Source organism: Vombatus ursinus, unplaced genomic scaffold (assembly GCF_900497805.2).
Source record: "Vombatus ursinus unplaced genomic scaffold, bare-nosed wombat genome assembly UNPS02014812.1, whole genome shotgun sequence".
Taxonomy (NCBI): domain Eukaryota; kingdom Metazoa; phylum Chordata; class Mammalia; order Diprotodontia; family Vombatidae; genus Vombatus; species Vombatus ursinus.
The window spans coordinates 62,693,999-62,720,764 of record NW_020954590.1 but is presented as its reverse complement, the minus strand read 5'-3'; the positions used below and the strand labels follow the sequence as shown (position 1 = coordinate 62,720,764).

Genomic DNA, 26,766 nt, shown 5'->3' with positions numbered 1-26,766 from the left:
GGGACAAGGAAACATATACCAAAGAAATACAAAATACATACCAAGTAGTTCCTTGGGAGAGAACACCAGCAATGCCAAGGATCAGGATACTGGCTTCCCAGGAGGTTACATTTGAGCTGACCTTTGAAGGAAGCTAGGGATTCAGAAAGGCAGAGGTGAAGTAGGAGGTACAGAGTCTGTGCAAAGGCATGGAGGCAGGACATGGGAATGCCTAGTTCAGGAAACAGCAAGGTGGGCCGTTGGCTGGAACATCAAGCATGTTAATGTATAATAAGTCTAAAAAGGTAGGTTGGAGCCAGATTTCAAAGTGTTTTAAAAGCTAGACAGAGAAGAAAGAAGAGAGGAAACTGGAAATGTAAATTTTTAATTTTAAATTAAAATTTTGCTACAAATATTTCTTTTGTTTTCCAGGAGATGCCTTCTCCAAGGTAAACAAGAGAACTTCTGAAGTGGAAGCCCCTGTTAAAGCCCATCTCACTACCTGACAAATACAAGTTTCCCTCGGTAACCTAAGTTCTTCCTAAGTCAGAGTATATGCCCATATTCATCAGGATACATGAGCAGCTACCAACCAGTGATAAACCAGGTATCTAGAGTGAGTTGAGAAGAAAGATAGAAAGAGAAATAAATAGAATAGATAAAGAGAAATAAATAGAGAAATAAAAAGAGAAAGAGCAAAGGACAAAGCTCTACCAAAGAACCAAACCAATCTAATTTTAACCAAAAGATTTTTTAGCAACGGTTACCAAGCTGAATGATCAAGTCAAAGGGATTATTCATTCGGACAGCCTAGATTGATTTTAATCCCAGCTGAGTCTTTCCCAGGACTAAGGTCAAGCACAGCACCTTAATTTTCTGGACACTCAGAGTCCCAGCCTGGACTGTGCCAACCTAAACCTGGTAAGGAGTCCCACTAGGTTCTTGCTCTGTTTGATGTAATCTTGTGCTGGTCATGTCCTACTCAGTCCTAAAATCACAGAGACTTCCTCAGCTTCTGTGGTCTCAGACAGCGTTTGGTTTAACTGAGGGTGACCAACCAGGGGATTCAACTTTTGACACCATATTGTTGTTCCTGACAACAAACTCCAAAATCTGAAATAGTTTTAGAAAGAAATTTATTAGGTTGTTTGGTAGAGAAGAGTGAGCTGGGTCATTTCCCCCTTTCACCTTTCCCCCAACATAAACCACATGTACACAGTTAAATAACTTTGCCAAGAGAACTGCTTAAAAGCAAGGTAGATTGAGATGAAAATCGGTAAATGTGAATATTCAACAAAATGTGGGTTCAGTCAAAATCCAAGGGGAACCCAAAACATAGGCTTGAGTGGACCCAAAATAAGAATGTTTTATTTTGGTTGCTTTAAGAACTAGGGGAACCTAAAATTTCTTGTGGCAACTCTGGCATTCCTGGAGAATTATTGAGATCAAGATAACATCCTATGTTCAAACCATCTCTATGTAGATTAAACAGTATATTAATAAGTTTTCTGAAAGATATAAAAAAGCATTCACACATACATATATGTATATTATACTGATGTATGGCAATGGCATATAATATATGGCATATATGGTATATGTACACATTCATATATACACTGGCACTAATATATATTTACACAATGTAATGTGTGTATGTAATATTTACATGTAAATATTATATACACACATACATTTTAACTACTTGTCTAACCACTCTTCGGTCTTCTTTGCTAGATCTTCATTCAGGTGACAAGCACTGATCTTGGGTTAGGCCTCTGTCCTGGCTCTTTTCTTTTCTCCTTCTATATTATTTCACTTGGTGATTTCACTTGCTCTCATTGATTCAATAATTATCTCTATGTTGAGGATTGTCAGATCTACTTGTAAGCTGTAACCTCTATACTTCCAGTCTCATATCTCCAACTGCCTATTGGATATCTAGAAGTGAATGTCCTCTGGACAGCTTAAAATCAACATGTCCAAAATTGAACTTATTCCTGTTATTATTGGGGGTACCACCATCTTCCTAGCCATTCAGATTCACAACCTAGATATCATCTTCAACTCCTTACTCTCTCTCACTCTTCCATTCCCCCAATTCAATTTATTTCCAAGTCCTGTAGATTCTACCTTTATAACATCTCTTGTATACACTCAAAACTCTTGCCTTTTCTTTGGTAAGATAATTTCAGCTGAGATTATTTTAGAGACAGTATGAAAGAAAAATCTGAAGAAAATTAGGCATTTCTTTTCTCACCAATTTGGTGGGGGAAAATCTACTTGAACATGTTTCATGTTAGTTCCATTCTGCGTCAAAGTTGTGGAGTGCGCAGAATTTGTCCTTCAGGCCTTTAAGTAATATTTTCAGTCAATCCTTCAATAAGCCTACTAGTTCTCCCTTGGACCTTCACCTGATGTCTGTCCTCTCAAGCAGTAACTCCCAGGACCTTTCTCAAGCCCATTCCCTCCATCAAACCTTGGTGTCCTATGTCTCATTTCCTTAGGTTCCTAGTCTCTATTACCCTCAGGTAAATTAATTTATGCTAAGGAGTTAGTGGTTGAAGCTGGCCTAATAATTTATTCTTCCAGGACTATTTTCATTTTGATTGTGGGTTCCACTAGAATAAAAATGGCATACCAAAGAAATAAATATTTAATAGAAGATTTTCATGAGGTGGGCAGCTGGTAGGAATTAATTGTTTTTGTTGGGGGAACCTACCAGTAACTTTAAAAGCATATTACAGTTGGCCACCTTCTCTTCCATCTCAGCTACTGCCAGAGGTCTAGCAGACCCCAGGCCTGTCAGACTCTTGAAAGAACACCTTCCCTATCCCTGGCCCCCCTTTCCTGCAAGATGCCTTCAGAGAAGACCTGCAAGCAGCACCCAATCTTTGAGCAAAGAGAAGATGTGAAACTTATTTGAGAGTAGCATCCTATCAAGATACTGGTGATAACAAAGCTAAAACGGTGAGAAACAACTTACCATACTGGATAAAACTAAATTCCTTGTACCATATCATGTCAACATGAATGAGCTAAGCAAAATGATTGAAAGGTTCCTACAGTTGAATGCTAATCAAGTTTTCTTCCTATTGGTTAATAGACACAGCATAATGAATGTTTCCATATCTCTTTCCTTAGTATATAAAAGAAAGAAGGATAAAGTTGGATTCTGGCGCGTGATATATGGCTCTCAGGAGATGTTGGAAGAAAATCTTCAGTGTAAGACCTTCTATATTAGAATTTTTTAAGCCTTCACCCAGGAAAAAAGAGATATCATCAACTGAGATTGATTAGTTCATTGCATTCCACCCAATTCGCCAAAACATTACCAACTTTCATGCTTTTATTAAATTCTCTTGTATTACATGCAAATAAGTTCAGTTCCAAAAACATATACATTATAGTTTTGGAAAACTCCTCTTTCCCCAAGGATATCTTGGCTTTTTTAGTTTTAGGTTTAGAAACATACCTTGAATTCTAAGTTGCCAATAAAATGGACATTTGAATTGCTGGAGTGACTTTTTTTTTTTAGGAACACTCAGGGCTTTAGTGTTCCTACAATGAGATAAGGCTTCTATCTTCTTGTATTACCTAGGCAGACTCCATATATCTTATGTTACCTGAATGTAATGGAGGAAATGGTGGTGCAGTTAAGGGGGTACTGGACCTTAAGTGTGAAAATCTGGCCTTAAATTCCAAATGTGTCACTAAATTAGCTGTGTGACACTGGGCAAATAATTTGAGAACTGTTTTTTTGTCTTCAAATTTGGGATAACACCTACACTACTGACCTCTTGGCTTTGTCCTATGTGTGAATGAGATAATATATTTAAAAAGCATCTTGGTTTGATTTTTTTAAAATACTATTGAAGACTTCTGTTTTTATGTAGAGTATTTCCTGATATATTCCTCCCTAATGACCCCATTAACCCACCTTTGTAACAAAGAGGAAAAAAAAAAGTGAAACAAAACCAACTGGAGTTGGAACTACATCTGTTTTATGTAGGTTAGGCTGGTTTTACTTTTAGGGGCAAGGAGGTTGTTCGTAGGATTTAGTTGGTCTGAATGACTAAGACTTGAACCATTGGTGGGGTGGCTTGTCCCCTGTGGAAGCCCAGCCTATGAGGAACTTATATCCCAGAGGTCTGGTGGGATTCCTACCACTGTGTGGGACAATCTTTCTGACCCTGAACTGTTGCTATGGCCCATGCTAATGTGGAGGTAAAGGGGGGCCTCATCCACCTGAGTCAATGCTGTAGCCACAATAATCCTTTTTATGGATGAGTGAATTTTTCTTTTGAAAATGTTTTATGGTCCACAAATGCCTCATTGTGTTCATTGTTACAGCCTGAGGGGACCGACCTGAGTAATGCTTGGCCCAGACTACTACCAACCCACACAGGAACTGAATTTGACTGTAAGAAGCCTATTCAACATCCAGTACTCACTGTCTCCTACCTTTCTACCAAAAGGGTAGAAGAAAGATCAGTTCTTGTTATTATTTTTTTTTAATAGAGAGTTACTGTTGATTCTCTGTTAAATATGTTGTCTCAAAAGGTGTGAAGCATCTTTAAAATGATTTAGGATGTTAAACTTTTGTGGGGAACATATCCATCAAATAATATATGTGAAAAAATAAAATGTACAAAAATCTCCCTTCTAGCTTTTGTAGAATGCAGCTGTTGAAAACGGATCTAGAGAGAGAAAGGAACTCCGAGGCCATTTTGTCAACCCCTCTTATTTTTAGATGACTGAAGCCCAGGGAGGCCAAATGATTTGAATAAAGTCACATAAGTAGTTAAGTGGGTTTGTTTTTTTTAAGTTTCAGAAACTTTAATGCAGGAAAAAAAAAATGAGACTTCCATAAATGAGTGTCACAAAACAAAATTTGTAAGGACCCTCAAACCAGGATTGTTTTATTCCAGATCCAGTGCTCTGCCCACTGTATCCCACTCAGGTGGCGAGAAATGTTACTTCCACATATCCTATATGTCCCATCATTGTAGTGCACAAAGGCTTCAGAAGCTCACCTTTTTCACTAGGTCAGCTGAGCTAATAGAATGAATCTGTAGCAAAATGATAGATTTGGAGTTAGAAGTGATTTATTCCAAATCTCTGGATTTATATGTGAGGAAACTGAGGCTTGGAGATGTTAAGGGATTTGCCCAAAGTCAAAGAGCTATTAAATGGGAGAGCTGGGATTTGAAGCCAGACCCCTTGAGTACACATACCCTGTACCACACTACCTCTTCTCTAGCAACTATGATATCCAGTCTGCCCCATGTATTAACACTAGATTAATATAGCTATTTGAATGTAAAATAGCACTTCTACTCCTGTATTATGCCCCCACTTATCTGTAAAATGAGCTGGAGAAGGAAATGTCAAAGCACTCCAGTATTTTTGCCAAGAAAATCCCAAATGGGGTCAAGAAGAGTTGGACACTACTGAAAAATGACTGAACAACAAAGGGGCAGCTAGGTGGTACAGTGGATAGAGTGCTAAGCCTGGAGTCAGGAAGACTTATCTTCCTGATTTCAAATCTCAGACCTTAGTAGCTGTGTGACCCTGGGTAAGCCACTTAACCCTGTTTGCCTCAGTGTCTCATCTGTAAAAATGAACTGGAGAAGGAAATGGTAAACCACTCCAATATCTTTGCCAAGAAAATCCCAAATGGGGTCATGAAGAATAGGACATGACTGAACAACATACCCCCTACTTTCCTAGACTTCAAAACCAAGCCTCAACTGATGTCTCATCCTGGAACTCCCCTCTGTTCCAGGAGCCTCCTTTTTCTGGAGTTTACATCCCTCCATCAGGCTGGTGCCCTCCTCCCTTTAGGTTCCTCCTGGGGCTTCCATTTTTGAAGAGGCTGAAGCTAGCCAAGCTTCTTTCTGGACTTCAAAACCATGGCCCCCAGGAGAGTATGCTCATTCACCATCCTCTTTTCAACTCCCTTTGTCATGTTGTTTTTTCTGTTAGCATATAAGCTTCTTGAAGTCAGGGCGTGTATCTTTTTTTTTTTTTTTTGTGCTTGCATTTGTATGTCCAGGACTTAGCACAGTGCCTGAAATAAGGACTTAATAATTGCTTATTGCCTTGCCTGGCCCCACTGTGTATTTAGCAGCTTTATGACAGACTTTAGGCATGGATGGGCAGAGTACAACTGAGCCACAGGTAGGTGTGAAGAATCATCACTTCATTTCATGGAGGTACTGATACATTCATTGACTTAATCAAGATCACAGAACAAACTATAAATGGAGTTGGAAATAAAATCTTAATCTCCCATCTTCTAGGCCTGTGTAGTTACTATACACTAGCTCATACATACTATATCATTTAGTGACTTGAATTCCCTCTTTAAGATACTTCTATATTGGCTAGAGAATACTAATTATGTGCTTTAGAAGAATTCTAAAAAGAAAGACTTCAGGAAAGGCACTCTTCTAGACCTCTGAGACAGAAACCAAATGAGCATTTTTAGAATATGAAAATGACCACTTCTAAATTTCCATTTCTGGGCAGCAGGCGTGGTAGAGCTACAAATCAGTGATGGTAATTAGAATGGTTTTATTTTTGCTTTTGCCTGTAAGCTTTAGTGCTTTGCAAGATTCGGGAACAAACAAAAGATTATTGTTTTGTAGGGAAGAAAATGGGTATGTTTGCATGCTATAATGGAAAGAATACTAGCTTTGGAATCAGAAGATCTGGGTTCAAGATATGGCTCTGTTACATATTACCATTATGAGGTAGGCAAATCATGCATTCTCTCTGAATCTCAGTTTCCTCATTTCATGTTAATCAATGAAGTATTTATTAAGCACCTAGCGTGAGTTTAGTGCTGTGATTAGCAGTTTAAGAAACAAAATCTTATTGTACACAATAACAGCTACATTGTAAGATGACTAATATTGATAAACTTTATCCTTCCTAGCCATCCAAGGATCTAAGACATCTCCAAAGGCCCCGGGATGGAAAATGCTATCCACATCCAAAGAAAGAACTATGGAGTTTGAATGCAGATCGAAGCATACTATTTACTATTTTTTTTTCTTCTGTTGAGTTTTGTTTCCTCTTTATGGTTGTTCCTCCTATTGGTTCTAATTCTTACTTACAACATCACTAATGTGAAAATATATTTAATAAGAATGTATATATATAGCCTATATCAGATTGTGCACTGTCTTGGGAAGGGTGATGGGGAGGGTGGGGGAGAAAAATTTTAAACTCAAAAGCATATGGAAGTGATTGTTGATAAATCAAAATAAATTAATTAAAAAAATAAAATAGAGAAAAAACAAACAAAAAAGAAATAAAATCTTAGTAAAAAGGACCTTAGAAAAATCATCTTTGTTGAAAGTTATGTTGAGTCAGTTCCGCATTGTTCCCAGCCCTGCTTATCAGTGTTGGGGGAGACTTTGGTGGAGAAGGATACACCAAGTCTGTAGTTTTTGTATCACCTGCTCTTTGTCAGTACCCATACTAACAAATTGTTGAGTTCTTGGGACCTTGGGGAGGAATTGAGATTTAAGGGCACCACCTCTTTTGCAGAGGTGGACCAATCTGCATTATCTTAAAGTTATTTCTATAAAAGTGGTCCCCAGCCAGTCTATGTCTTGCTACCTTGAGGTACTTATAATAAAATCTTTTTAATTCTCTTTGTCTGGACTTTGACCTAGGTAATCTGAGTGAAAGTCCAAATGCAGAATTTCCCTTTCAACAATCTAGTTCAAAGCTCTTATTTTACAAATGAGAAATCTGATGCCCAGGGAGGCAAAAACTCAATCCCTGCCCTCAAGGAGTTCACATTCTAATGGGAGAGATAACATACAAACAATTTTGTAATATAAACTGAGGCAGATTCTCTCTTTGGGGAATTCAGATCTCTCTTTCTCCCAAAGGGAAAAATACACAGAGTACTCAAATGCCTGGATCTAAATCCCCGTTTTCCCTAAAGGGAAGAAAACCAGAGGAAGATGATTTCAGTGAAATATGAGTAAAGGTCCTCAGTTGTTTGATAGATGATTAATTAGACCCCTGTTTTATTGGACCCCTATTTTATTCTAATCCAGTATTAACCCGTTTGATATGATTCCAAAGGGGTGGTGATTCTTCAGATAGTAGGCCTCAGAGTTGTGAACTGTAGATTATAAATTCACTTGCTGATCTGTAGGAAGCTAACTAGAGGACTTCCACCCTTGTTTTTATTTGTAGGATGTTTTGCTAAACCCTAATCTTGAATTAATCCTGCCATCTGCAGCCTTTCTTCCTATTCATATGCTGCTGAACAGAACATTTTCTCTAGTATAGGCCTGATGGTCTAGGAAGTATCAGATTATGGATCTATCTTCTCTTTAATTTTTATGGCTTAAGAAACTAGGCAGAAAGCTGGGAAACAATTTTTATAACCAGTGTCTCTGATGTAGGCCTCATTTCTAAAAGATATAGAGAACTGAGTCAAATTTATAAGAACACAAGTCATTCCCCAATTGATAAATGGTCAAAGGATATGAACAAGACAATTTTCAGAGGAAGAAATTAAAGTTATCTGTAGTCATATGAAAAAATGTTCTAAATCACTATTGATTGGAGAAATGCAAATCAAAACAATTCTGAGCTACCACATCACATCTATCAGATTGGCTAACATGACCAAACAGGAAAATGATAAATGTTGGAGAAGATGTGGGAACACTGGAACACTGATGCATTGCTGGTGGAGTTGTGAACTGATCCAACCATTCTGGAAAGCCATTTGGAACTATGCCCAAAGGCCTATAAAACTGTGCATTGCCTTTGATCCAGCAATACCATTACTTGGTCTGTATCCCAAAGAGATCATAAAAAAAGTGAAAAGGATCCACATGTACAAAAAATATTTATAGCAACTCTTTTTGTGGTGGCAAAGAATTGGAAATTGAGAGAATGCCCAACAATTAGGGAATGGCTGGACAAGTTGTGGTAAGTGATTATGATGGAATACTATTGTGTTATAAGAAATGATGAGCAGGCAGATTTCAGAAAAACCTGGAAAGACTTCCATGAACTGATGTTGAGTGAAGTGAGCAGAACCAAGAGAACTTTGTACACAGTAACAGCTACATAGTGTGATGACCAACTTTGATAGACTTAGCTCTTTTGAGCAATGCAATGATCTAAGACAATTCCAAAAGAATCATGATGAAAAATATTATCCATATACAGAGAAAGAACTATGGAGTGTGAATGCAGATGGAAACACACTATTTTCTCTCCCTTTTTTTTTCTTTCTTGTGGTTTTTCCCTTTGTTCTGATTCTTCTTTCACAACATGACTAATGTGGAAATATGTTTAATATGATTGTACATGTATAAGCTATATTAGATTGCATGCTGTCTTGGGGAGGTGGGGAGAGAGAGAGAAAACTGAGAATTCAAAATCTTTTAAAAATGAATGTTGAAAACTAAAAATAAATTAATTAAAAATTATGGCCTAAAAGAAATGTACAAGATTGTAATATGAAAAAGAATTATTTTTCTGTCATTCTGACATAATTTTGCCTATCAGTAGCATTGTCAGAATTCTCATGATTGCTCAGATTTTCTCTGAGGCCTGAACCCATGTTGTAACATAAAAATAAAACCTAAGTTTTTACCTCTAGAATTTCTGTATTGTGGAAAGTACATATTTGGCAACAGTTACCAACCTCATGAGCTCAGAGAGGAGATACTTTGCCAGTAATAAAAGGATAGAGAATATCTTCTTTCTCCTCCCCTCATTTTATTGAGTGGAACAGAGTATTGTGGGATGAGGATGGAGGAAGAAATGATTTTATCTTACTCTATTTGCCTTTCCAACTTTTAGCAATGTTAGAAAAGGAATGTAGTATCTATGAAATTCCTTAATATTAAATAATAGATGTATATGTATACATATATGTGTATATATAGGTATATACACATAAACACACAAAATTAAAAAAACAAACAAACATTAAATAGCATAATACTAAGGTATTGGGTGCAGTTAGGTAGTGTGATAGAATGCTGGGGCTGGAGACAGGAAGACTCATTTTCCTAAGTTCAAATCTGGCCTCAAGACACTGACTATCTTAGCTTTGTGACCCTGGGCAAATCATTTAAATTATTTGCCTCAGTTTCCTCATCTGTAAAATGAGCTGGAGAAGGACATGGTAAATCACTCCAGTGTCTTTGCCAAGAAAACCCCAAATGAGGTCACAAAGAGTCTAACACGCCTGAAAACAACTGAACAACAATTGGACATAGCAAGGCCAATGAGCATTTGTTAAGCATATACTGTTTTAGGCGCTGTGCTAAGCGCTAGGTTTACAAATATAAGGGAAAAAAAAGAATTTCTTCACTCAAGCAGTTTTGTGTTCTAATGGGGAAAGACAAGTACATAGAAGGGACTGTACGAAGGTATTTGGGGAGAGGATCAGAATGATATCGATGTCCATAAAAATCAAAAGGGAATGCAGGTTGGAGGTCCTGGACATCTCCCCAAAATAAGGACCCTAGGAAGAACCAATAAAAAGAATGAAACAAGCATTTATGAAGTGTCTACTATGTGCCAGGCATTGTGTTAAGTGCTTTACAATTATTATCTCATTTGATCCTCACAACAACCCTGGGAGGTGGGTGCTGTTATTAATCCCATTTTACAGCTGAGGAAACTGAAGTAAATAGAGGCAAAGTGACTTGCCCAGGGTCACATAGCAAGTATCTGAGGTTAGATATGAACTCAGGTCTTCCTGACTTCAGGTCCAGCTTTCTATTTACTGTATCATCTAGTAGGTTCACTGGATAAAAGGGGCCAGCAAGGCAGATTGACATTTCAGGGTAAGCAAGTTCAGTGGTTGAGGGGAGTTTCAGGGTTAAATTCTAGTCCAGAAAGACAGAAACTGACCTGAGAGAAATGATGATACTAAGGCGGAGAACTTCCTTCCTGTTCCTAAACAGGAAGTTAAACAAGATTGGCTTCCACTGAAAGATTTATCCCTGAAGCTACTAGGGACCTACCCCTTTATATATTAATTGGTATTGACAAAATCAGAACTGAACTGGTACAGAAAGGACTCCGTATCTGTAGCCAAAAGATCTGGGCTCAAATCCCTGTTATTGACTTACTAGACATGTTCTTTTAGGCTACTGACTTTATCTGGACCTATTTTCTAATCTCTGAAGATAAAGCAATTGCTAGGAGGTTATTGACATCGAGAAAAATCCTGTATGACCAAAAATGTTCACAGTAGCAAGACAAGTGAAAAGCCTGAAAGACAGAGCTTCTGTGTAACTAATAATCAACTTATTACACTATCAAATAATAAATTGATGGTCAGTGATCTCTTTTGATAACCAAAGAGAAAGACCATGGAGATCATTAAATGTTTAAATACCTTTGGAAAAGTGGGTGCCTTTGACAGGGGAGATCAACCCTGACTGATGAACTATCAGTGGATGGGTGGCCCTTTTCTAACGTGGGGGTGGACTAAAAGTCTTCAGCTACTTCTGCTGAGGTGGTGACTTGATCACAAGACTCAAGCCTCCAGTTCTCCCAGTACCTCTAAGAACCTAAGAAGAAAGAATCCATCTCCACCCAGACCACTCTAGTGAACAAAGGTTGGGAGAGGGTGAGGTTTCAAGGGTGTGAGCTTTTAAGGCTGCACTTCACCTAGATTAGATCCTCTTTACACTTTAATCAGAAATAAACTTTCCTAGATGGGTGGGGTCCTGCCCAAGATTGAGGAGAATATTCTTGGAGGACTAGACCAATCTCAATGAGAGCCCAGTCAGTCAGAGACTGACCTACAAAGACTGGTCCCTGAATGAGGAAAATAGAAAGGGAAAAAACCTCAATCCTAATTTGGTTATTAGTATAAGAGAAAAATAATAATTTCTCTTATTAGAATTATGTATGATGAAAAAATGTGGAAACTAAATATATACCATACAAGTAGTTTCCTCAGCTTTAAAATGAGAATAATAAAAGCATTCATTTCACAGTGTAGTGGGAAAATCAAATCAAATCAAATCAAATAGGATCAAATGAGATAATGTATGCAGAACAGCACTGCAAGTATCTTAAAGATATGCTCATTTCTGGGGTTGCATAGAACTTACAAAGCAGGTGCTCATCGGATGGGGAATAATAAAACAAATTTTAGTACATGAATATAATGGAATATTGTGTTTCTATAAGAAGCAATGAATTTGGAGAATTCAGAGAAGCATGAGAAGACTTATATGAACTGATGCAGAACAGAGCAAAAAATACATATACATGACTTCAACAATGTAAATGGAGAGGAATTGTTTGGAAACTTGAATGTTATGTAATTATAATAAAATAATGCCCTGGTACATAGCAGAAACTTAACAAATGCTTATTAACTTTCTAGAGCATAGGCTCTTCAAGGCTCTCTTTCTCTAAGTAGTTTTGAGGCTGGTAACAGCAGATGAAAACTGAGTCTCTAGTCTTTGAGAATGAAGGACAAACAACATGAAGATATTCTAGGGGAAAGAGGAAAAATATATTTCCCTTTTTTAGGGTACCAAACAGCAAAGAGAAAGATGTGAGGTTGGCAGTAACAGCTGTTATCCCAGATTCTATTGGGAAGTCTTGAGAGATTGCAGAGGTGAGGGGAAAATCTTGATAGCTACATGTAACAGAGCAACAAACATTGGTAAGATGACAGAGCTCATTCTTTACAAACTGTTCATTTCCATCCCACCCTTGTCCACTGAGCTATTATGTATGAAATGTCTCTGTGATCACCTTGGGTTACAGCGTTGTAAGTGTTTCTGAATGAGAACACAAAATCAGGGTAGGTTTAGGAAGACCATTTATTGAAGGTCAGCATTTATGAATAGACACTTTAAACAAAAGCAATGGTCCTGCCATCCTTTGTTTCTCATAATAAGACATCTTTACAAAAGAAAATCAATAATTGTTAACTTTTTAATTCTGACAATTACAGATTTTGTTGTTGAGGAATGAAACAAGAGTGGGTTTCTTAAGACATCTTAGGACCTCTATCTTTATGGACACAAACCACATTGTTATCACCTTTCATTAGCTTCAATAACAATAAGCTTACTTGCTTCATGAATCTACGATGGTAAGCTTCACTTACATCAGAGTAGTGTGACTCTGTAGACCTAGACAAGGCCTGGGAAGCTGAAATTCTAGACCTGTCTCTATCACTCATTCACACTCAACCTATATCTCCAACCCATAATCTCAGAGAACATTTATCCCATCCAAAGCTTTCACATAGGGGTGGGATAATTTGATTCTTAAAAGAAACACAAGTATTTTCTCTTCTGGACTGCATCACTGGACAGCTGGAAGAATACTGAGCTGACAAGTGGACATTTTTTGTTGTTGTTCTTATCTTTTAAGTCACTTTAATACTGACTTAACAAATCACCCCTTTGTAATTATTTTGGCGTAAAATTCTAGAAGTTTGGACTTTGCTAAATCAGAGTTCACATAACACAGAATGTTCATTGATAAACAGTTCCTAATCTGTGATCACAATGGAAAAAACATTACAAAAGGGGATCTGAGGAAGAATTTAGATGTGGGAGGCTTTAAAACAATATATTTAAGCTTAAATATATTGCTTACATTATAAAGTTGTCTTTTTTTTAAAACTTTCATGTTATTAAAAATTTGAGCTTAACATTTTTGTGAAATCTGAAGATGACCTCACCAGTAGTCTGAATTAAAGACAGTTTGCAATGGTATAGTGCTTTACATTTTATAGCACCTTCACATGCCTCCTTTCATTTGATCCTCCTAATGGTTTATGAGGTAGGCAGGGAAGGTATTATTTACCCCCATTTTATAGATGCAAAAACTTAAAGCTTAGAGAGTAGACTAGTCAATACTAGGTAATACTGATCTTTTCTTTCTTACTTAGAGTGATATAATAGAAAGTTAATGAGCTACATAACCTTAGGCTGGTCATGTCACTTTTCTGTGTCTATTTCCTGTTGTGTAAAAATGAGGGTTTAACTGGATCATCTCCAAGTTTTCTTCTAAGCTAATTAGATTTCAAACTAATTATCCAGTTTTGGATGACTCAGAATCCTCTCTTTTCCTTCTACAGTCTATCTTAATAAGATTTCTACAGAAAAGGAAAGGCAGAGGTTGTAAAACTCAACTAGGCACTTTAGTAAAGAAAAATTAATTTCCCAAAATGAAGATTTTGAATTTCCCGAATTTCATGTCTCTATATTCTTCAGTTCCTATATACTCCTGCAAAATTTTCAAATATGTATTAGATCTAAAAATGATGGGAGAGTAGTCACCAGGACTCTAAAGAAATGAGAGTCCTTTCTTCTTTCTTTAAGTTTCCATATTATAATTAGCCCTCATACAGAAGGAATAAACAGAAGAGTCCATTCCTGATTAGAATCACTGAACTGAAACTTAGCTGAATAAAATTTTACCCTCAGGGATTGAAAGGATTGTCTTCATAGTTCAATATACCATTTTAGTTGAAAAATCAACCCTTAAGAGTTTTGCATCAAAAAAATTCTATGGTCAAACAGGTTGTTTTTACATGTCAAATATCAGGCCATAATATTTTGAAACTTATTTACATTATAGAAATCTCTTAATAATAATTAAAATTAACTGCCAATATTTGAAAAATATTTTGCTTCTGGTAGATATATTTTTAAAATGAAAGCATTAAGAATACATTCCTATTACAGTATTTGTTACAGTACTAAGTAACAGTATACAACTTAGTAAAAGGGATATTATCAATTACCACAATATTTCCTTTCTTTACTTCCAACAAATTATATATTTATAATAGTATTTTTGAAGCTAAATATTAAGAATGGAAACTATTTCCAAGTTCTTCTTAAATATCAACAAGTTGTTGATTCATATTCTATTTTCTTATATAAAGAAACCTGATGTTTATCATGTCAGTGTTGTAGTTTATTATTCATCTATGGAACTATCCCTCCCCCAAAATCTGTCTGACCTCCTAACAAGAACTCCTCCCTCAAGCATGCTCGCTACTGGTACCCACCCTAAACCTCCTGGGTGATATAGATAATTGTTACTACTAAGTATCAGAAAATCTCAACAGGAGAATATGGATATAAATCACCAAAGGGATAGCGGTTTTTAAATTTCCAGATAAACACAATAACAGACACATACAAACATTAAAGGTTTGTTACATCTGTGCTTTTTTTTAAAGGCTAAAGATTTCCCTTTAATTGTTAAAGCAGCATCTTAGTATACTGTGCAAAGGAATCCATAGAAAACTTTTCCTCCTACTGGCAGAATTAAATGCTATTTGAATGATTCATATATTCTAAAAGCGACCGGTCCAGGACTCTTCGGATCAGAGCTTCCTCTAATATATTAAAATCCTGAAATAGAGAAAAAAATACTTTTAGATAAGCAAAATGATAGGTACTGTTTTTTTTCTAAATAGCTTTGTCTTTTAATTCTAAATTCATCCAATCTGCCTTGTGAGTACTATCAATTCAGAGTGACAGGCATAATCATTATCAAACCAATTAGCAGCCAACAAGACCTTACTAGGTTCCACCTACAAACATGAACCAAATCAAATCAATGGGATCAAGCAGAAGTTGGAATATGATTTGCTGGCTCTCAGTTGTACTACTGAATGCTATTTTGAGGTGCCTTAATGTCAACACCTTGAAAAGAAAACAATCTCCCAAGCTGTGCATATGCCCCATTATGAGTCAGAATTGGAACTGAATCCTATTAAGTCAGTGATCTCCAAACTGAAGTCTATAGTCCATCAGCTGCCAAAAGACTTCAACTGAAATCCACAAGGGAAAACACAAAATAATGTTTTGGGTCTCAGTCTTTGGCTTCACTAGTCTGGAAACTCCTCCCACCCATGTGAACCAGCAGCTCCTCAATAACTCATAGTCTTAGACAGTTGACTCTTCACTAGAAGTTAAATGACTTGCCCATGATTAAAAAGCTGATATGTATCAGAGTAGGGTTTGAACCCAGGTCTTCTTAACTCCAAGGCTAGTCCTCAAAACATTATACCATTGCTACTTCTCTGGTTAAAAAACAAAGAAGAATGTGTGTAAGTGTAATAAATATGTATATATATATATATATGTACATATATATTTACACAAATACATGTGTGTATATATACATATATACACACACATGCATATATATATATACATACACCTACACACACACACACACACACACACACACACACACACATTCTTGACTTTGTATGGAACAAAAGAGACTACCTGGAGCTTACCCATATTCCAGCCTTGTAGCATTCTGTGCCAAAATGAAGTGGGCCTTATGGTTTACCCAGCAATCCCATAGAGACAAATTATTTGCCTTGTTCAATTTCTCTTATATTACACACTTCTTTCAGTAATCCTAGGCCTTTCCATTTAATCCCTTCCTAAGATTTGGGTATACTACACTTCCATATCTCATCCTTGTTGTTCATTCCTTTTGCAAAATATATGGGTAATTATAATAAGAAGATCTGAAAGCCTAGAAAAAGATAAAACTCTAAAATGACAATGTTAAGGGAGCAATAATCAAATTTTTAACTTAGAGATTTTATGAGGATAGATTTTACAATGACGTTTTCTTTTCAAAAATTATATGTAAATCTACTTTGAGTACTCTCCTAACAGCTATGTGGTACAGTGGATAGAAATCTGGGTTTAGAGTCAGGAAGACCAGAGTTAAAATCTCAGACAACTACTAGATGTGTGACATTGGACAAGTCACTTAAACTATTTTTGCCCCAGTTACCTCAACAGTAAAATGAGGGTGATAATAATAGTGACTACCTCTCTGGGTTGCTGTGAGGATCAAATGAGTTAAGATTTGTAAAGTACTTAGTACACTGTCTAGCACAGAGTAGGTGCTATATTATATACAGGTGCATACATGCACAAGTTATTATTATTTCCTATATTTAAGGGAAAATCAAACTGATTTTTCTACCTAAATATATTAATTCTGCTAAAAGTGTTTTCTTCATATATAAACTACACACAATATTATATGTGTCTAGGCAGAATGAGAGACCCTACTTACTTTTTGTGCTTATTTCCATTACTGATGAAGAAAACTATATACATTTCTACCTAAAGAGTATGGAATTGTATTTATAACTAGTTTGGGTTCTATCACCTCAATCCTAGTACATTGGATGTTTGCAACTATAAGAGATGAAATGAAACCAATTTGTGTTCCGTTAAGGTAAGGGACAAAACGCTAGGCTCATGCATAGCAGATAAAGTTACCTTTATTATAACATCAAACAACTAGAATAACACAATAAGCTACCTCACTACACTTGATAACCATTACTCTGACTTTAATTTGATAAGAAAATAGAATTATATCATCATTAAAAAAGAAGATGCATATTGTGGGGTTGCTGTTGTTGTCATTTTCAGTTGCGTCTGACTCTTTGTGACCCCAATTTGGTGTTTTCTTGGCAAAGATAACTGGAGTAGTTTTCCCTTTCCCTCTCTAGGTCATTTTACAGATGAGGAAACTGATGCAAATAGAGTTATATGACTTGCTCAAGGTCACACTGCTATTGTCTGAGGCCACATTTGAACTCAGGTGTTCCTGACTTTAGATCTAGCACTCTATCTCTCTATCTAATGCCCTACTTACCCATCCCCCATACATACATACATACATATATATATAAATAAATAAATATACACACACACACACATATATCTTTCTCTCTTTTTAAAATATGATTCTGTTATATAGTGAATTATTTTCACCCCTAATTTTATCTAGATTGGAAAGGGCTTGTCTCCCCTACTTTGGAGAACAACCACTGTCCAATAGAACTAATCATTTTGCTTAACATTATATTTCTATATTTCCATGAAAGTCCCATTCATAACTAATCTTGACATGCAAATAACCTTGATTTATTCCAAGGTTTACCAGAACAGTACAAGTTCTGGAGGTTCCTACCAGAAAGGCTACAGATGCTGACTTAGTGATGTAGTATACATCTTATACTCTTAGAATCAGAAAGTTCATCAACTACTGATGAATTCTTTTTGTCATTGCATCTAATGAAGTCATGATAAAGCTCAGAAGGATTATGATCTGAATTAGCAGAGTGACCAATCAGAAGAAACCCCAGTTTCACAAATACAAAAATATTTGTAGCAGCATTTTTCATGATAAGTGAAGAGTTGGAAACAAAGCTGGTGCCCACCGATTGGAAAATTGCTGAACAAATTAACATATGTTAGTTTAATGGAACATTATCATGCAGTTAAAAATATAAAGAATTCAGGGAAACTTGGGAAGGTTTGGTATGAACTGATACAGAGTGAAGCGAGCAAAACTAGAAGAATAATTTACACAGTGACCACAACAATACAAAGGAAAACAACAGTTGAGGAATGAAGGGACTAATTCTGACTTTAGTGAACTGTTAGCGAAACAGGTTTTCCTCCCCTCGCCAGGGAAGTGGTGGGCTATAGAATGAGCTATATAGTATATTGTTAGGCATGACCAAGGTTGATTTATTTTGTTTACATATACTTTGTTGTAAGGGAAAGTTCTATTGGAAAAGGAAAAGTGGGAAATCATTAGAAAGTGAAAGAAATATTTTAGAAGAATTAATACACTTATTTAACTTTAACTAAAAAATGAGGGGACTAGAAAAATAAGATGGGAAAATAATATTTACAAAAATGATAACTAGCATTTACATTTAGATTTAAAGTATACAAAACATCCCCACAACAACTTTGTGAAGTAGATGCTATGAATATTCCCATTTTACATATGAGGAAACTGAAGTTTAAAGAGGTTAACTGAATTGTCCAGTGTCCCACAGCTACTAAGTGTCTATGGCATAATTTGAATTTAGATCTTCCTGACTCCAAGTCAAACATCGTATCATTCACCGTGCTACCTAGCTGCTCTTAGGTACTTGGAGTACCTAACTCACAGAGCTGAGGCTCAGATGAGAACAGCAAATCCTCTTTGCAAACTTTAAAAAAAAAAAAGGGGGGGGTAGCTCTTGCCCACCTAAATTATTTGGGGATATTTGAAATGGATGAAGTATGTTTTTATAAAGTCTTAGCAAATACTAGCTCCTAAGACTGCAGATAATTTTCTTTCCTGAATTTTGTTTGTCTGACTTGGGGGAAAAAAAATAAAGATTTAATTACCATAACAATTTAAGGAAAAAAGGATGCAGTTGTTTACTTACAATGAATTCATCATAAAACATTGTGTGTCTGATTTGCAGGTGCCGGATCAAACTGTCACTGGTGTTGCTTGAATCTCCATTAGGTATAAAATGACAAAGTGGACAGAACTGTAAATAAACAGAGAAGACAATATTGGCAAATGAGATAGCTATTTGTGCTAGGCTAGAGAAATCTGAAACTGTCTAACAAAAAGTACTTTAATTCTGAGTCTATTTTGGGATCACTTTATTTATGATTTTTGATATCAGAACAGCATGTCCATTTCACTTATGCCTCAATAAAAGTCATACTTAATCTACCCCACCACAGGCAGTTAGCAGGTGATGACGGAGAGGAGAGAAAATTAAGAGTTCATATCTGGACATAATATAACTGAAAGAGTTTCTGGTTCTAAACAAAAATAAGGGAGCAGCTAGGTGGCACAGTGGATAGAGCACCGGCCCTGAAGTCAGGAGGACCTGAGTTCAAATCTGGCCTCAGACCAAACACTTGACACGTACTAGCTGTGTGACCCTGGGCAAGTCACTTAACCCCAGTTGCCTAAAAAAAAAAAAGGAGAGAGAACAAAAATAAGTAGGTGTCCTATAAGACAGGGATAATAAACTTTCCATTACTTACCTCAGAGGACTGTGGAGAAAAAAACACTTTGCAAATCTTAAAACACTTCCTAAATTCAAGTTACTAATATTACTTCAAGTTGCCTTCCCTTTGAACATCTGGCAGCAAAAGAATAAAACTAAAATTTGCTAGCCAATTTTTTTGGGGGGGCATACAAAATTTCTGGTAGGTTAGATCAGTACTTCAAAAAAATGTTATGTACATCTTGCCTCTCTGCCACTCCCTTTTGTCTCCTTGCCTCCCTATTCTATTCCTCCTCTCTTCCTATCTTCTTTTCCTTTTATTTCCATGACATTCTTTTTTTGCTGTTTTTCTCTTTATGTTTCTTCTCTTCTTTTTCCTCTTTTCTTTCAGGTTGTCACAACCTTTCATTTTGCTATTTTTTTTCCCCTTCAGGAACCTGAATTTCCAACTACGTTTGTCTATTATTTTTTCTCCTTTTTCTCCACTGGGTATGTATGAACTTGTTTCGCCTTCTTTCCACTCTTATTTTAGGCCACACATTCTTAATGTAGGGTCCATGAACTTCTTTTTTTCCCAAGTAAAGGCATTATTCTGGGTAACACACCAAGCAGTCTCCTCCTTAAGGGAAGTTGCAGCCCCTTAAGGGAGGCAACCCCCTAATGGAGGGGTCCCCTAAGGGAGATGGCTGCTTCACAGAGATACCCACTAGCCAACAGAAGCTAGGGATCGTGAACTTGTTTTAAAAAATATTTTGACAACTATATTTCAATATAATTGGTTTCCTTTGTAATCCCATGGATATGATATTTTAAAAAACATTATTCAGTAAGCTTCAGCAAACTACCAGAGGGGTCCATGGCACAAAAAAGGTTTAAGACCCCTGCTTTAGGTCCTGGTGAATTCAGATTTATTATTCTGAGGTCTCCATGTGCTCTTGACTTTTTGGGTCCACTGAGGTTCCCATGGGACAAGGCATCTTTCCTACACAATTGTGGAGGCCCTTAGGGATCGATATACAAGTTATCTGAAGGAGGGAAGATTCAGAAGGAACAAAAAAAACCCCATTATTAATACCATTACCAATATAAAAAATAGGTAATGGGAAAACATAAGTAACTACTGACCCATATGTCTATTCTACCACCTATACAAAATCACTATGTGAGTCAGCTATATATGAATAAAAGGTATCTTTCATGAAGGGATTTTAGGAAACAAGCAGGCTTTTGCAAGTGATATTAACAATGGACTGCATCTTTAAGATTTTGCAATTAACTGAAAGGCTTACAGAAAACAAGATCCCATTGTTCTTATTGTTCATTAATTATAAAAAAAGCACGTGATTTAGTAGAAGGAAATTTAGTAGCTAGCCAACATTTATATAGGACCTTAAAGTTTGCTAAGTGTTTCTCATACATTTTCTCTTTTGATCTTTACAACAACCCTGTAAAGTGGGTCTTATTATTTTATTAATTTCATTTTATTAATAAAGAAACCAAGACAAGGAAATTAAATAATTTGTCTGGGTTCACACAACTCTTAAGGGTCTGAGGTGGGATTATGGGATTTGAACTCAGGTCTTCTGAACTCAAAGTGCAATTCTTTAGCCATTATACCAAGATGCTACTGCCTTAAATGCTCTTACACCAAAAAATCATTCAAGATTACAATAATCCTCTCTCATCATACACATCAGGAGAGGCATAAAATAGAAAGATGTGTATGCTCACCAAAGTTTTTCTCTGCTGTGATCAAAGTGTGTGTTTCCCTTTATAACTGGAAAATAATTTAATCATATATATATATATATAACCACATAATAATACACACACAGAGAAATATGTATATATATGTATATACATATACTACATTACATAGATTGAGAAGAATCAGGATTAAGAACAAATCACCAGATTTGGCAATTAAGAGATAATTAGTAACTCTGGAGAAAGCAGCTGCAGTTGGGAGATAAGGTTGGAAGCCAGGGTGGAAATGATTGAGGAGTGAGTGAGAGAAGAAATGGAGGCAATTGGCAGATAACTTTTTCAAGGAATCTGGCTGAGAAATAGAGGTGAGATATGGTACGATAGTTTGAGGGGATGGTAGAACCTACTAAAAGTTTTTTTAGGGTATTTTTTTTTGGTGAGGAAATTGGGGTTAAGTGACTTGCCCAGGTCATACAGCTAGTAAGTTTCAAGTGTCTGAGGCTAGATTTGAACCCAGGTCCTCCTGACTCCAAGGCCAGAGCTCTATCTACTGTACCACCTACCTGCCCCTAAAAGTTTTTTTTTTAAAGCGTGGAGATGATGGCCATGTTTGAAAACAGTAGGGAAGGAATCAGTAGATAGACAACAAAAATTGAAGAAAGACAGGTGATGATTGAGGATCTAATCTTCTAGAAAAGATGGTAGGAGAATAAGATTTTAGGGTTGTCATCATCTGTATAGCCCAAAACATTTACAATAGATTCAACTAAAATCTTGTTTGATTAAGAGTTCATGTTCTTTAATTTTTCCCCTTTGAACAAATGTCATGCCTCACTTTCAAGTCAATTTGGTGTGGATGACAGGGCATGACTAGCTCTTTGCCCTTCATTCTTGAAGAGGACCACGTCATCAGGGAGGTGATGCCATGATATACAAATGAATCGGATTTAAGTGAGGGAGGGCTGTGCATTATAATAATCATCAATCTCACCCTCTCCTCCAGGGCCATCTGGGTCCAATGGCCAGATAGGGATCAGGACAACTGGAGATGGCCCAGAATGCAGTGTGGGACTTCGGTCTTTAACAAGCCTTAGTTTGACTGAGGCAGCATGCATTCAGTGATTAAGGTTTAATAAAAAATGAGGCAAAGAATGACCTCTTTTTTTTTTTGGTGAGGCAATGGGGTTAAGTGATTTGCCCAGGGTCACACAGCTAGTAAGTGTTATGTGTCTGAGGCTGGATTTGATCTCAGGTCCTCCTGAATCCAGTGCTGGTGCTCTATCCACTGAGTCACCTAGATGCCCCCTACAATGCCCTCTTTAAAAAAAAAAAAAAGATCTAGGAAGGGAAGACCCTCAGGATTTCTGGCCAAAACAGAAACAATTGTTACCTATGTTCATTCTGTGCCAATCAGGGTCCGAACAGTGACCCAGTAGGTCTTGGTCCGGGACCAGAGTGATTTGGGGTTAAGGCTAGTCTTTAAGAGAAAAAAAATTTTTTAACGTTTCAGATTAAAATTTACATTCCCTTTGGACAGAACATTGGCAGGTAACGGTATGATACCCTATGTGGAAAGAGAAGAAAGATGAAACATACATACCCAGAGTCACACAGCTAATAAATGTCTGAGGCTGGATTTGAACGCATGAAGATGAGTCTTCCTAACCTGAGGCCCAGCACTCTATCCACTGTACCACCTAGCTGCTTGTATTATAGAATACATGAAAAGTAAATACAAGGTGGTTTGGGGCAGGCAGGCACTAGAAGCTAGGGGATCATCTAAAGCTTCATGGAGAAGGTGGTACATGAGCAAAGTTTTAAATTGGGGATTCCAAGAAGCAGAGGTGAGTAGAGAGTAGATTCCAAGCATGAGGAATAGACCATGCAAAGGCAAGCAGATGGGTGTTGGGGAGGAACAGCAACGAGGCCATATGGCTGGATTGTAGAGTGCATGGAGGGAGAGTAATGTATAAGAAAACTAGACAGGTAGTAAGGGCTCAGATTATTTAAATAACAAGGTGAATGCATGTGTGAGGCTAGAGATCATTGACTGTCACTAGAGTTTACTGAGTAGGAGAGAAGGAATTGTCAGACCTAACTGATAAACACTTCAGTAAATTCTAAAACAGCAATTCTATGACATCTATGAAGGTTTCAGGGTCAAGAAAGCATTAACTCTGCTTACTGAAAATACACAAGAATGTAGTTACAACACTGCTCATGACTGTTTAGCTTTAACAATCACCTTTCTTCATACCTAGAAATGGCATTGGTTTCCATTAAGGCAAGGAATGAGCAGGTTGCAACATGATATTACATTATTACTGCAAAATTATTCTGTGCAAACCCAATCCAGAAATCATTGTAGCAGTAACTATGGAAACTAAAGGGAACAAAACAGACAAGGTGAAAAAATTAACCACAGTGCTCCTTGGCATCTATAAATATATATAAAATAAGTACATGACTTTAAGTCAGGTGTAACAAGTTCTCGGCAAGGACAAGGTACCAACTCAGGTCCATCTTTATGTAGGAACCCAAGAGCTTCTCTGTTTTCTGATGCTGGATCCTTTTAAGATTCCTCAAGATGCCATTCCTCCTTTTAAATGAGTGAATAAAATCAATGGCATCATGAGTAGGCAATATATTATAGACGCTAAAATTTTTTTGACCATTTATTTGGGAAATCTGGACATGGATGATTTACCTAGAAATAATTACAAAAATCTAGCACTTCGAGCCCTGTTCTTCTTTATCAGTGGTCCAGAATCCCTTCTCATGATTTTTATGATGAAAACTGTGGTCTGTAAAGACAGGGTTCAGATGATAATATAGGAGAAAGGAATATAGAAAGCTCAAAACTAGGATAAAAAAACTGTTGATTAGCCAAAAATCTCAGCATCAAGTGTCTTTGAATTAAGGTCTGATATCTAAGATATTTAAGAACTAATACAACCATATGACCAAAAGCCATTCCATAATAAATGTCGTCAAAGGATATGAACAGTTCTTCAAAAAAGAATTGCAAACTATTAACAATCCTATGAAAAATTGTTCCAAATAACTAATGCAGGGAAGCAAATGGACACAACTTTGAGTTTTTACCTTATATCCTGAAAACTGTTGAATGGAAACTCTTTGTGTCAGTCAAGAACTGGAAGCAAAGTAGGTATTTGCTGCCTGAAGAATGGCTAACCAAATAGTGGTACATGAATGTAATGAAATATCATTATATTGTTAGAAAAGATGCCAGAGGATTCACCAGAAGAGTCATATGAACTGATGCAGAATAAAGTTAAGCAGGATCAAGAAAGCAAGATGACCACAACAATGTAAATAGAAAAACAATAAAATGAAACCGAATTGTATGACATTATAATGACCAAGTTTGGCCCTAAAGAAAAGATGAAAAAAAAAAAGAAAAAAAAAAGAAAAGAAAAGATGAGAACATACCGCCTCTCTCTATTAACCGAAGAGATAGGAAACAAAGGGTGACTTTTTAAAAGTCCATAATAACATGGGTTCCAGAATAGGGGACAGATATTTTCAGAAATGAGCATGATGTAAAAAGACATCAATAAAACTCTAAAAAGAAACCAGAAAAATTGTTCGACACCCACTGCAATCAGAGACAGCTAGGTGTCACAGTGGATAGAATGCTGGAGTCAAGAAGACCCAAGTCCAAATCTGACCTGACGTTTCCTAGCTGTGTGACCCTGGGCAATTAAGTCACTTACTATCTGTCTGCCTCACTTTCTTTCATCTGTTAAATGAGGATAATAATAGCATCTACCTTACAGGGTTGTTGTGTTGAGGTTAAAGTGAGGTATTACTTATAAAATGCTTTGCAAGACTTAAAACCCTATATAAATGCTAGTTATTATTATTGTTATTGCTTCCACTTCATCTTTCACTCACAATTTTTTTTCTATACTTAACCTACACAAAATAAAATGGGCATTTCAATACACATATATGCACAGGAAAGGGTTATACATACATACATACATACATAAATACTCACACACACATACATATACACATATTTCAACCCATAAGTCTCTATAAATCAGACCTTGCTCTTCTTTTTAAGTATAAATTTCAAAGCTATCCTGCTTGTCTGTGATTCCTTCTGACTTTTTTGTTTCCTTCTCTTTCTGTGAGGGGAAATCCTATCTCCATTTCCCTCTCCTTTCAACTCTTCCCAAATGAAAAAAATTAATACAAAATCCTTGTATCAAATGTATATAGTCAAGCAAAACAAATTCCCATAGTGGCCATGTCTAAAGATTTACATCTCATTCTGCATCTTAAGACCATCAACTGTTCCTCCCAAAGGTGGTAACAGATTTCATTTTCAGTACTCTGGAGTCATTTCATTCACTTCTCAATTCCTTGCAATCTGCTTCTAAAAACCATATCTCGACTGTAACTTCCCTAGAAACGGAATTAGGATTCCCAATTAACATTCCCTCCTCCAAAACCTGCCCATGTCTTATTGTAGTCACTCGGGAAAGAGGTGAACTCTAAATGTTAATATAACTTGACAAACATATTTGGAGTTAAAACTGTAATAACACCTAACACCAAATTTTTCTCAAAGGTAGTTTTACAATTCCATCTGAATTGAGGTAATCTGGAGTGGTAGATGGAGCACATGGCTCAGAAGACAAGGACCTGGGTTCAAATTCTGCCTCGGATATTAACTAGCTGTGCGACCCTGAGCAAATCATTTAACTTCTTTATGTCTCAGTTTCCTCATCTGTAAAATGAGCAGGTTGGACTGGGTGGCCTCTATGGTCTCTTCAAACTCTGTACCTAAGATCCCATGAGCCTCCAAGAGCTGTTTTTGGCTTCTTTCAATAATTTGAATACTAACCCTCCAAGCCAACCCCATGAATTTTGAACACAACTATTCGAATATATTATGTACTAAGCAACATTCTTTCAGATATAGGATTATACATAGCTCTAACTTTGGAAAGTACCTTAAGAGTTTATGTAATATAACCCCTTCATTCTACAAATGAGGAAACTGAGGCCTAAAGAGTTAAAGAGATTTGCCCAAGGTTGAAGTTAAAAACAGCAGAAGCAAGATTTGAACCTATCTCCTATGACTCCAAATGCAGTCCTCGTTCCCAGCTACCATACTGCGCAGGAAACTGAATGCTCTTTCACCATAAAGCTTTCAAAGATTAATTCTCCTATGATAGTCTCCTTCA

General features: G+C 36.6%; 1 protein-coding gene across 2 annotated transcripts in view; it reads right to left on the bottom strand.

The window, feature by feature from the left end:
- Positions 1–12,812: 12,812 nt before the first annotated feature.
- The window catches only part of LOC114054258 (E3 ubiquitin-protein ligase RNF125-like), a 34,923-nt gene continuing 20,969 nt past the window's right edge, over positions 12,813–26,766 (bottom strand). For both annotated transcript variants that reach the window (XM_027877439.1, XM_027877440.1), the window contains 2 exons: positions 19,256–19,363; positions 12,813–15,389 (listed from right to left, as the gene is read on the bottom strand). In XM_027877439.1, the coding sequence (XP_027733240.1) occupies positions 15,303–15,389; positions 19,256–19,363 (195 nt within the window). In that variant the 3' untranslated portion in view covers positions 12,813–15,302. The remainder of the gene's footprint in view (positions 15,390–19,255; positions 19,364–26,766) is intronic.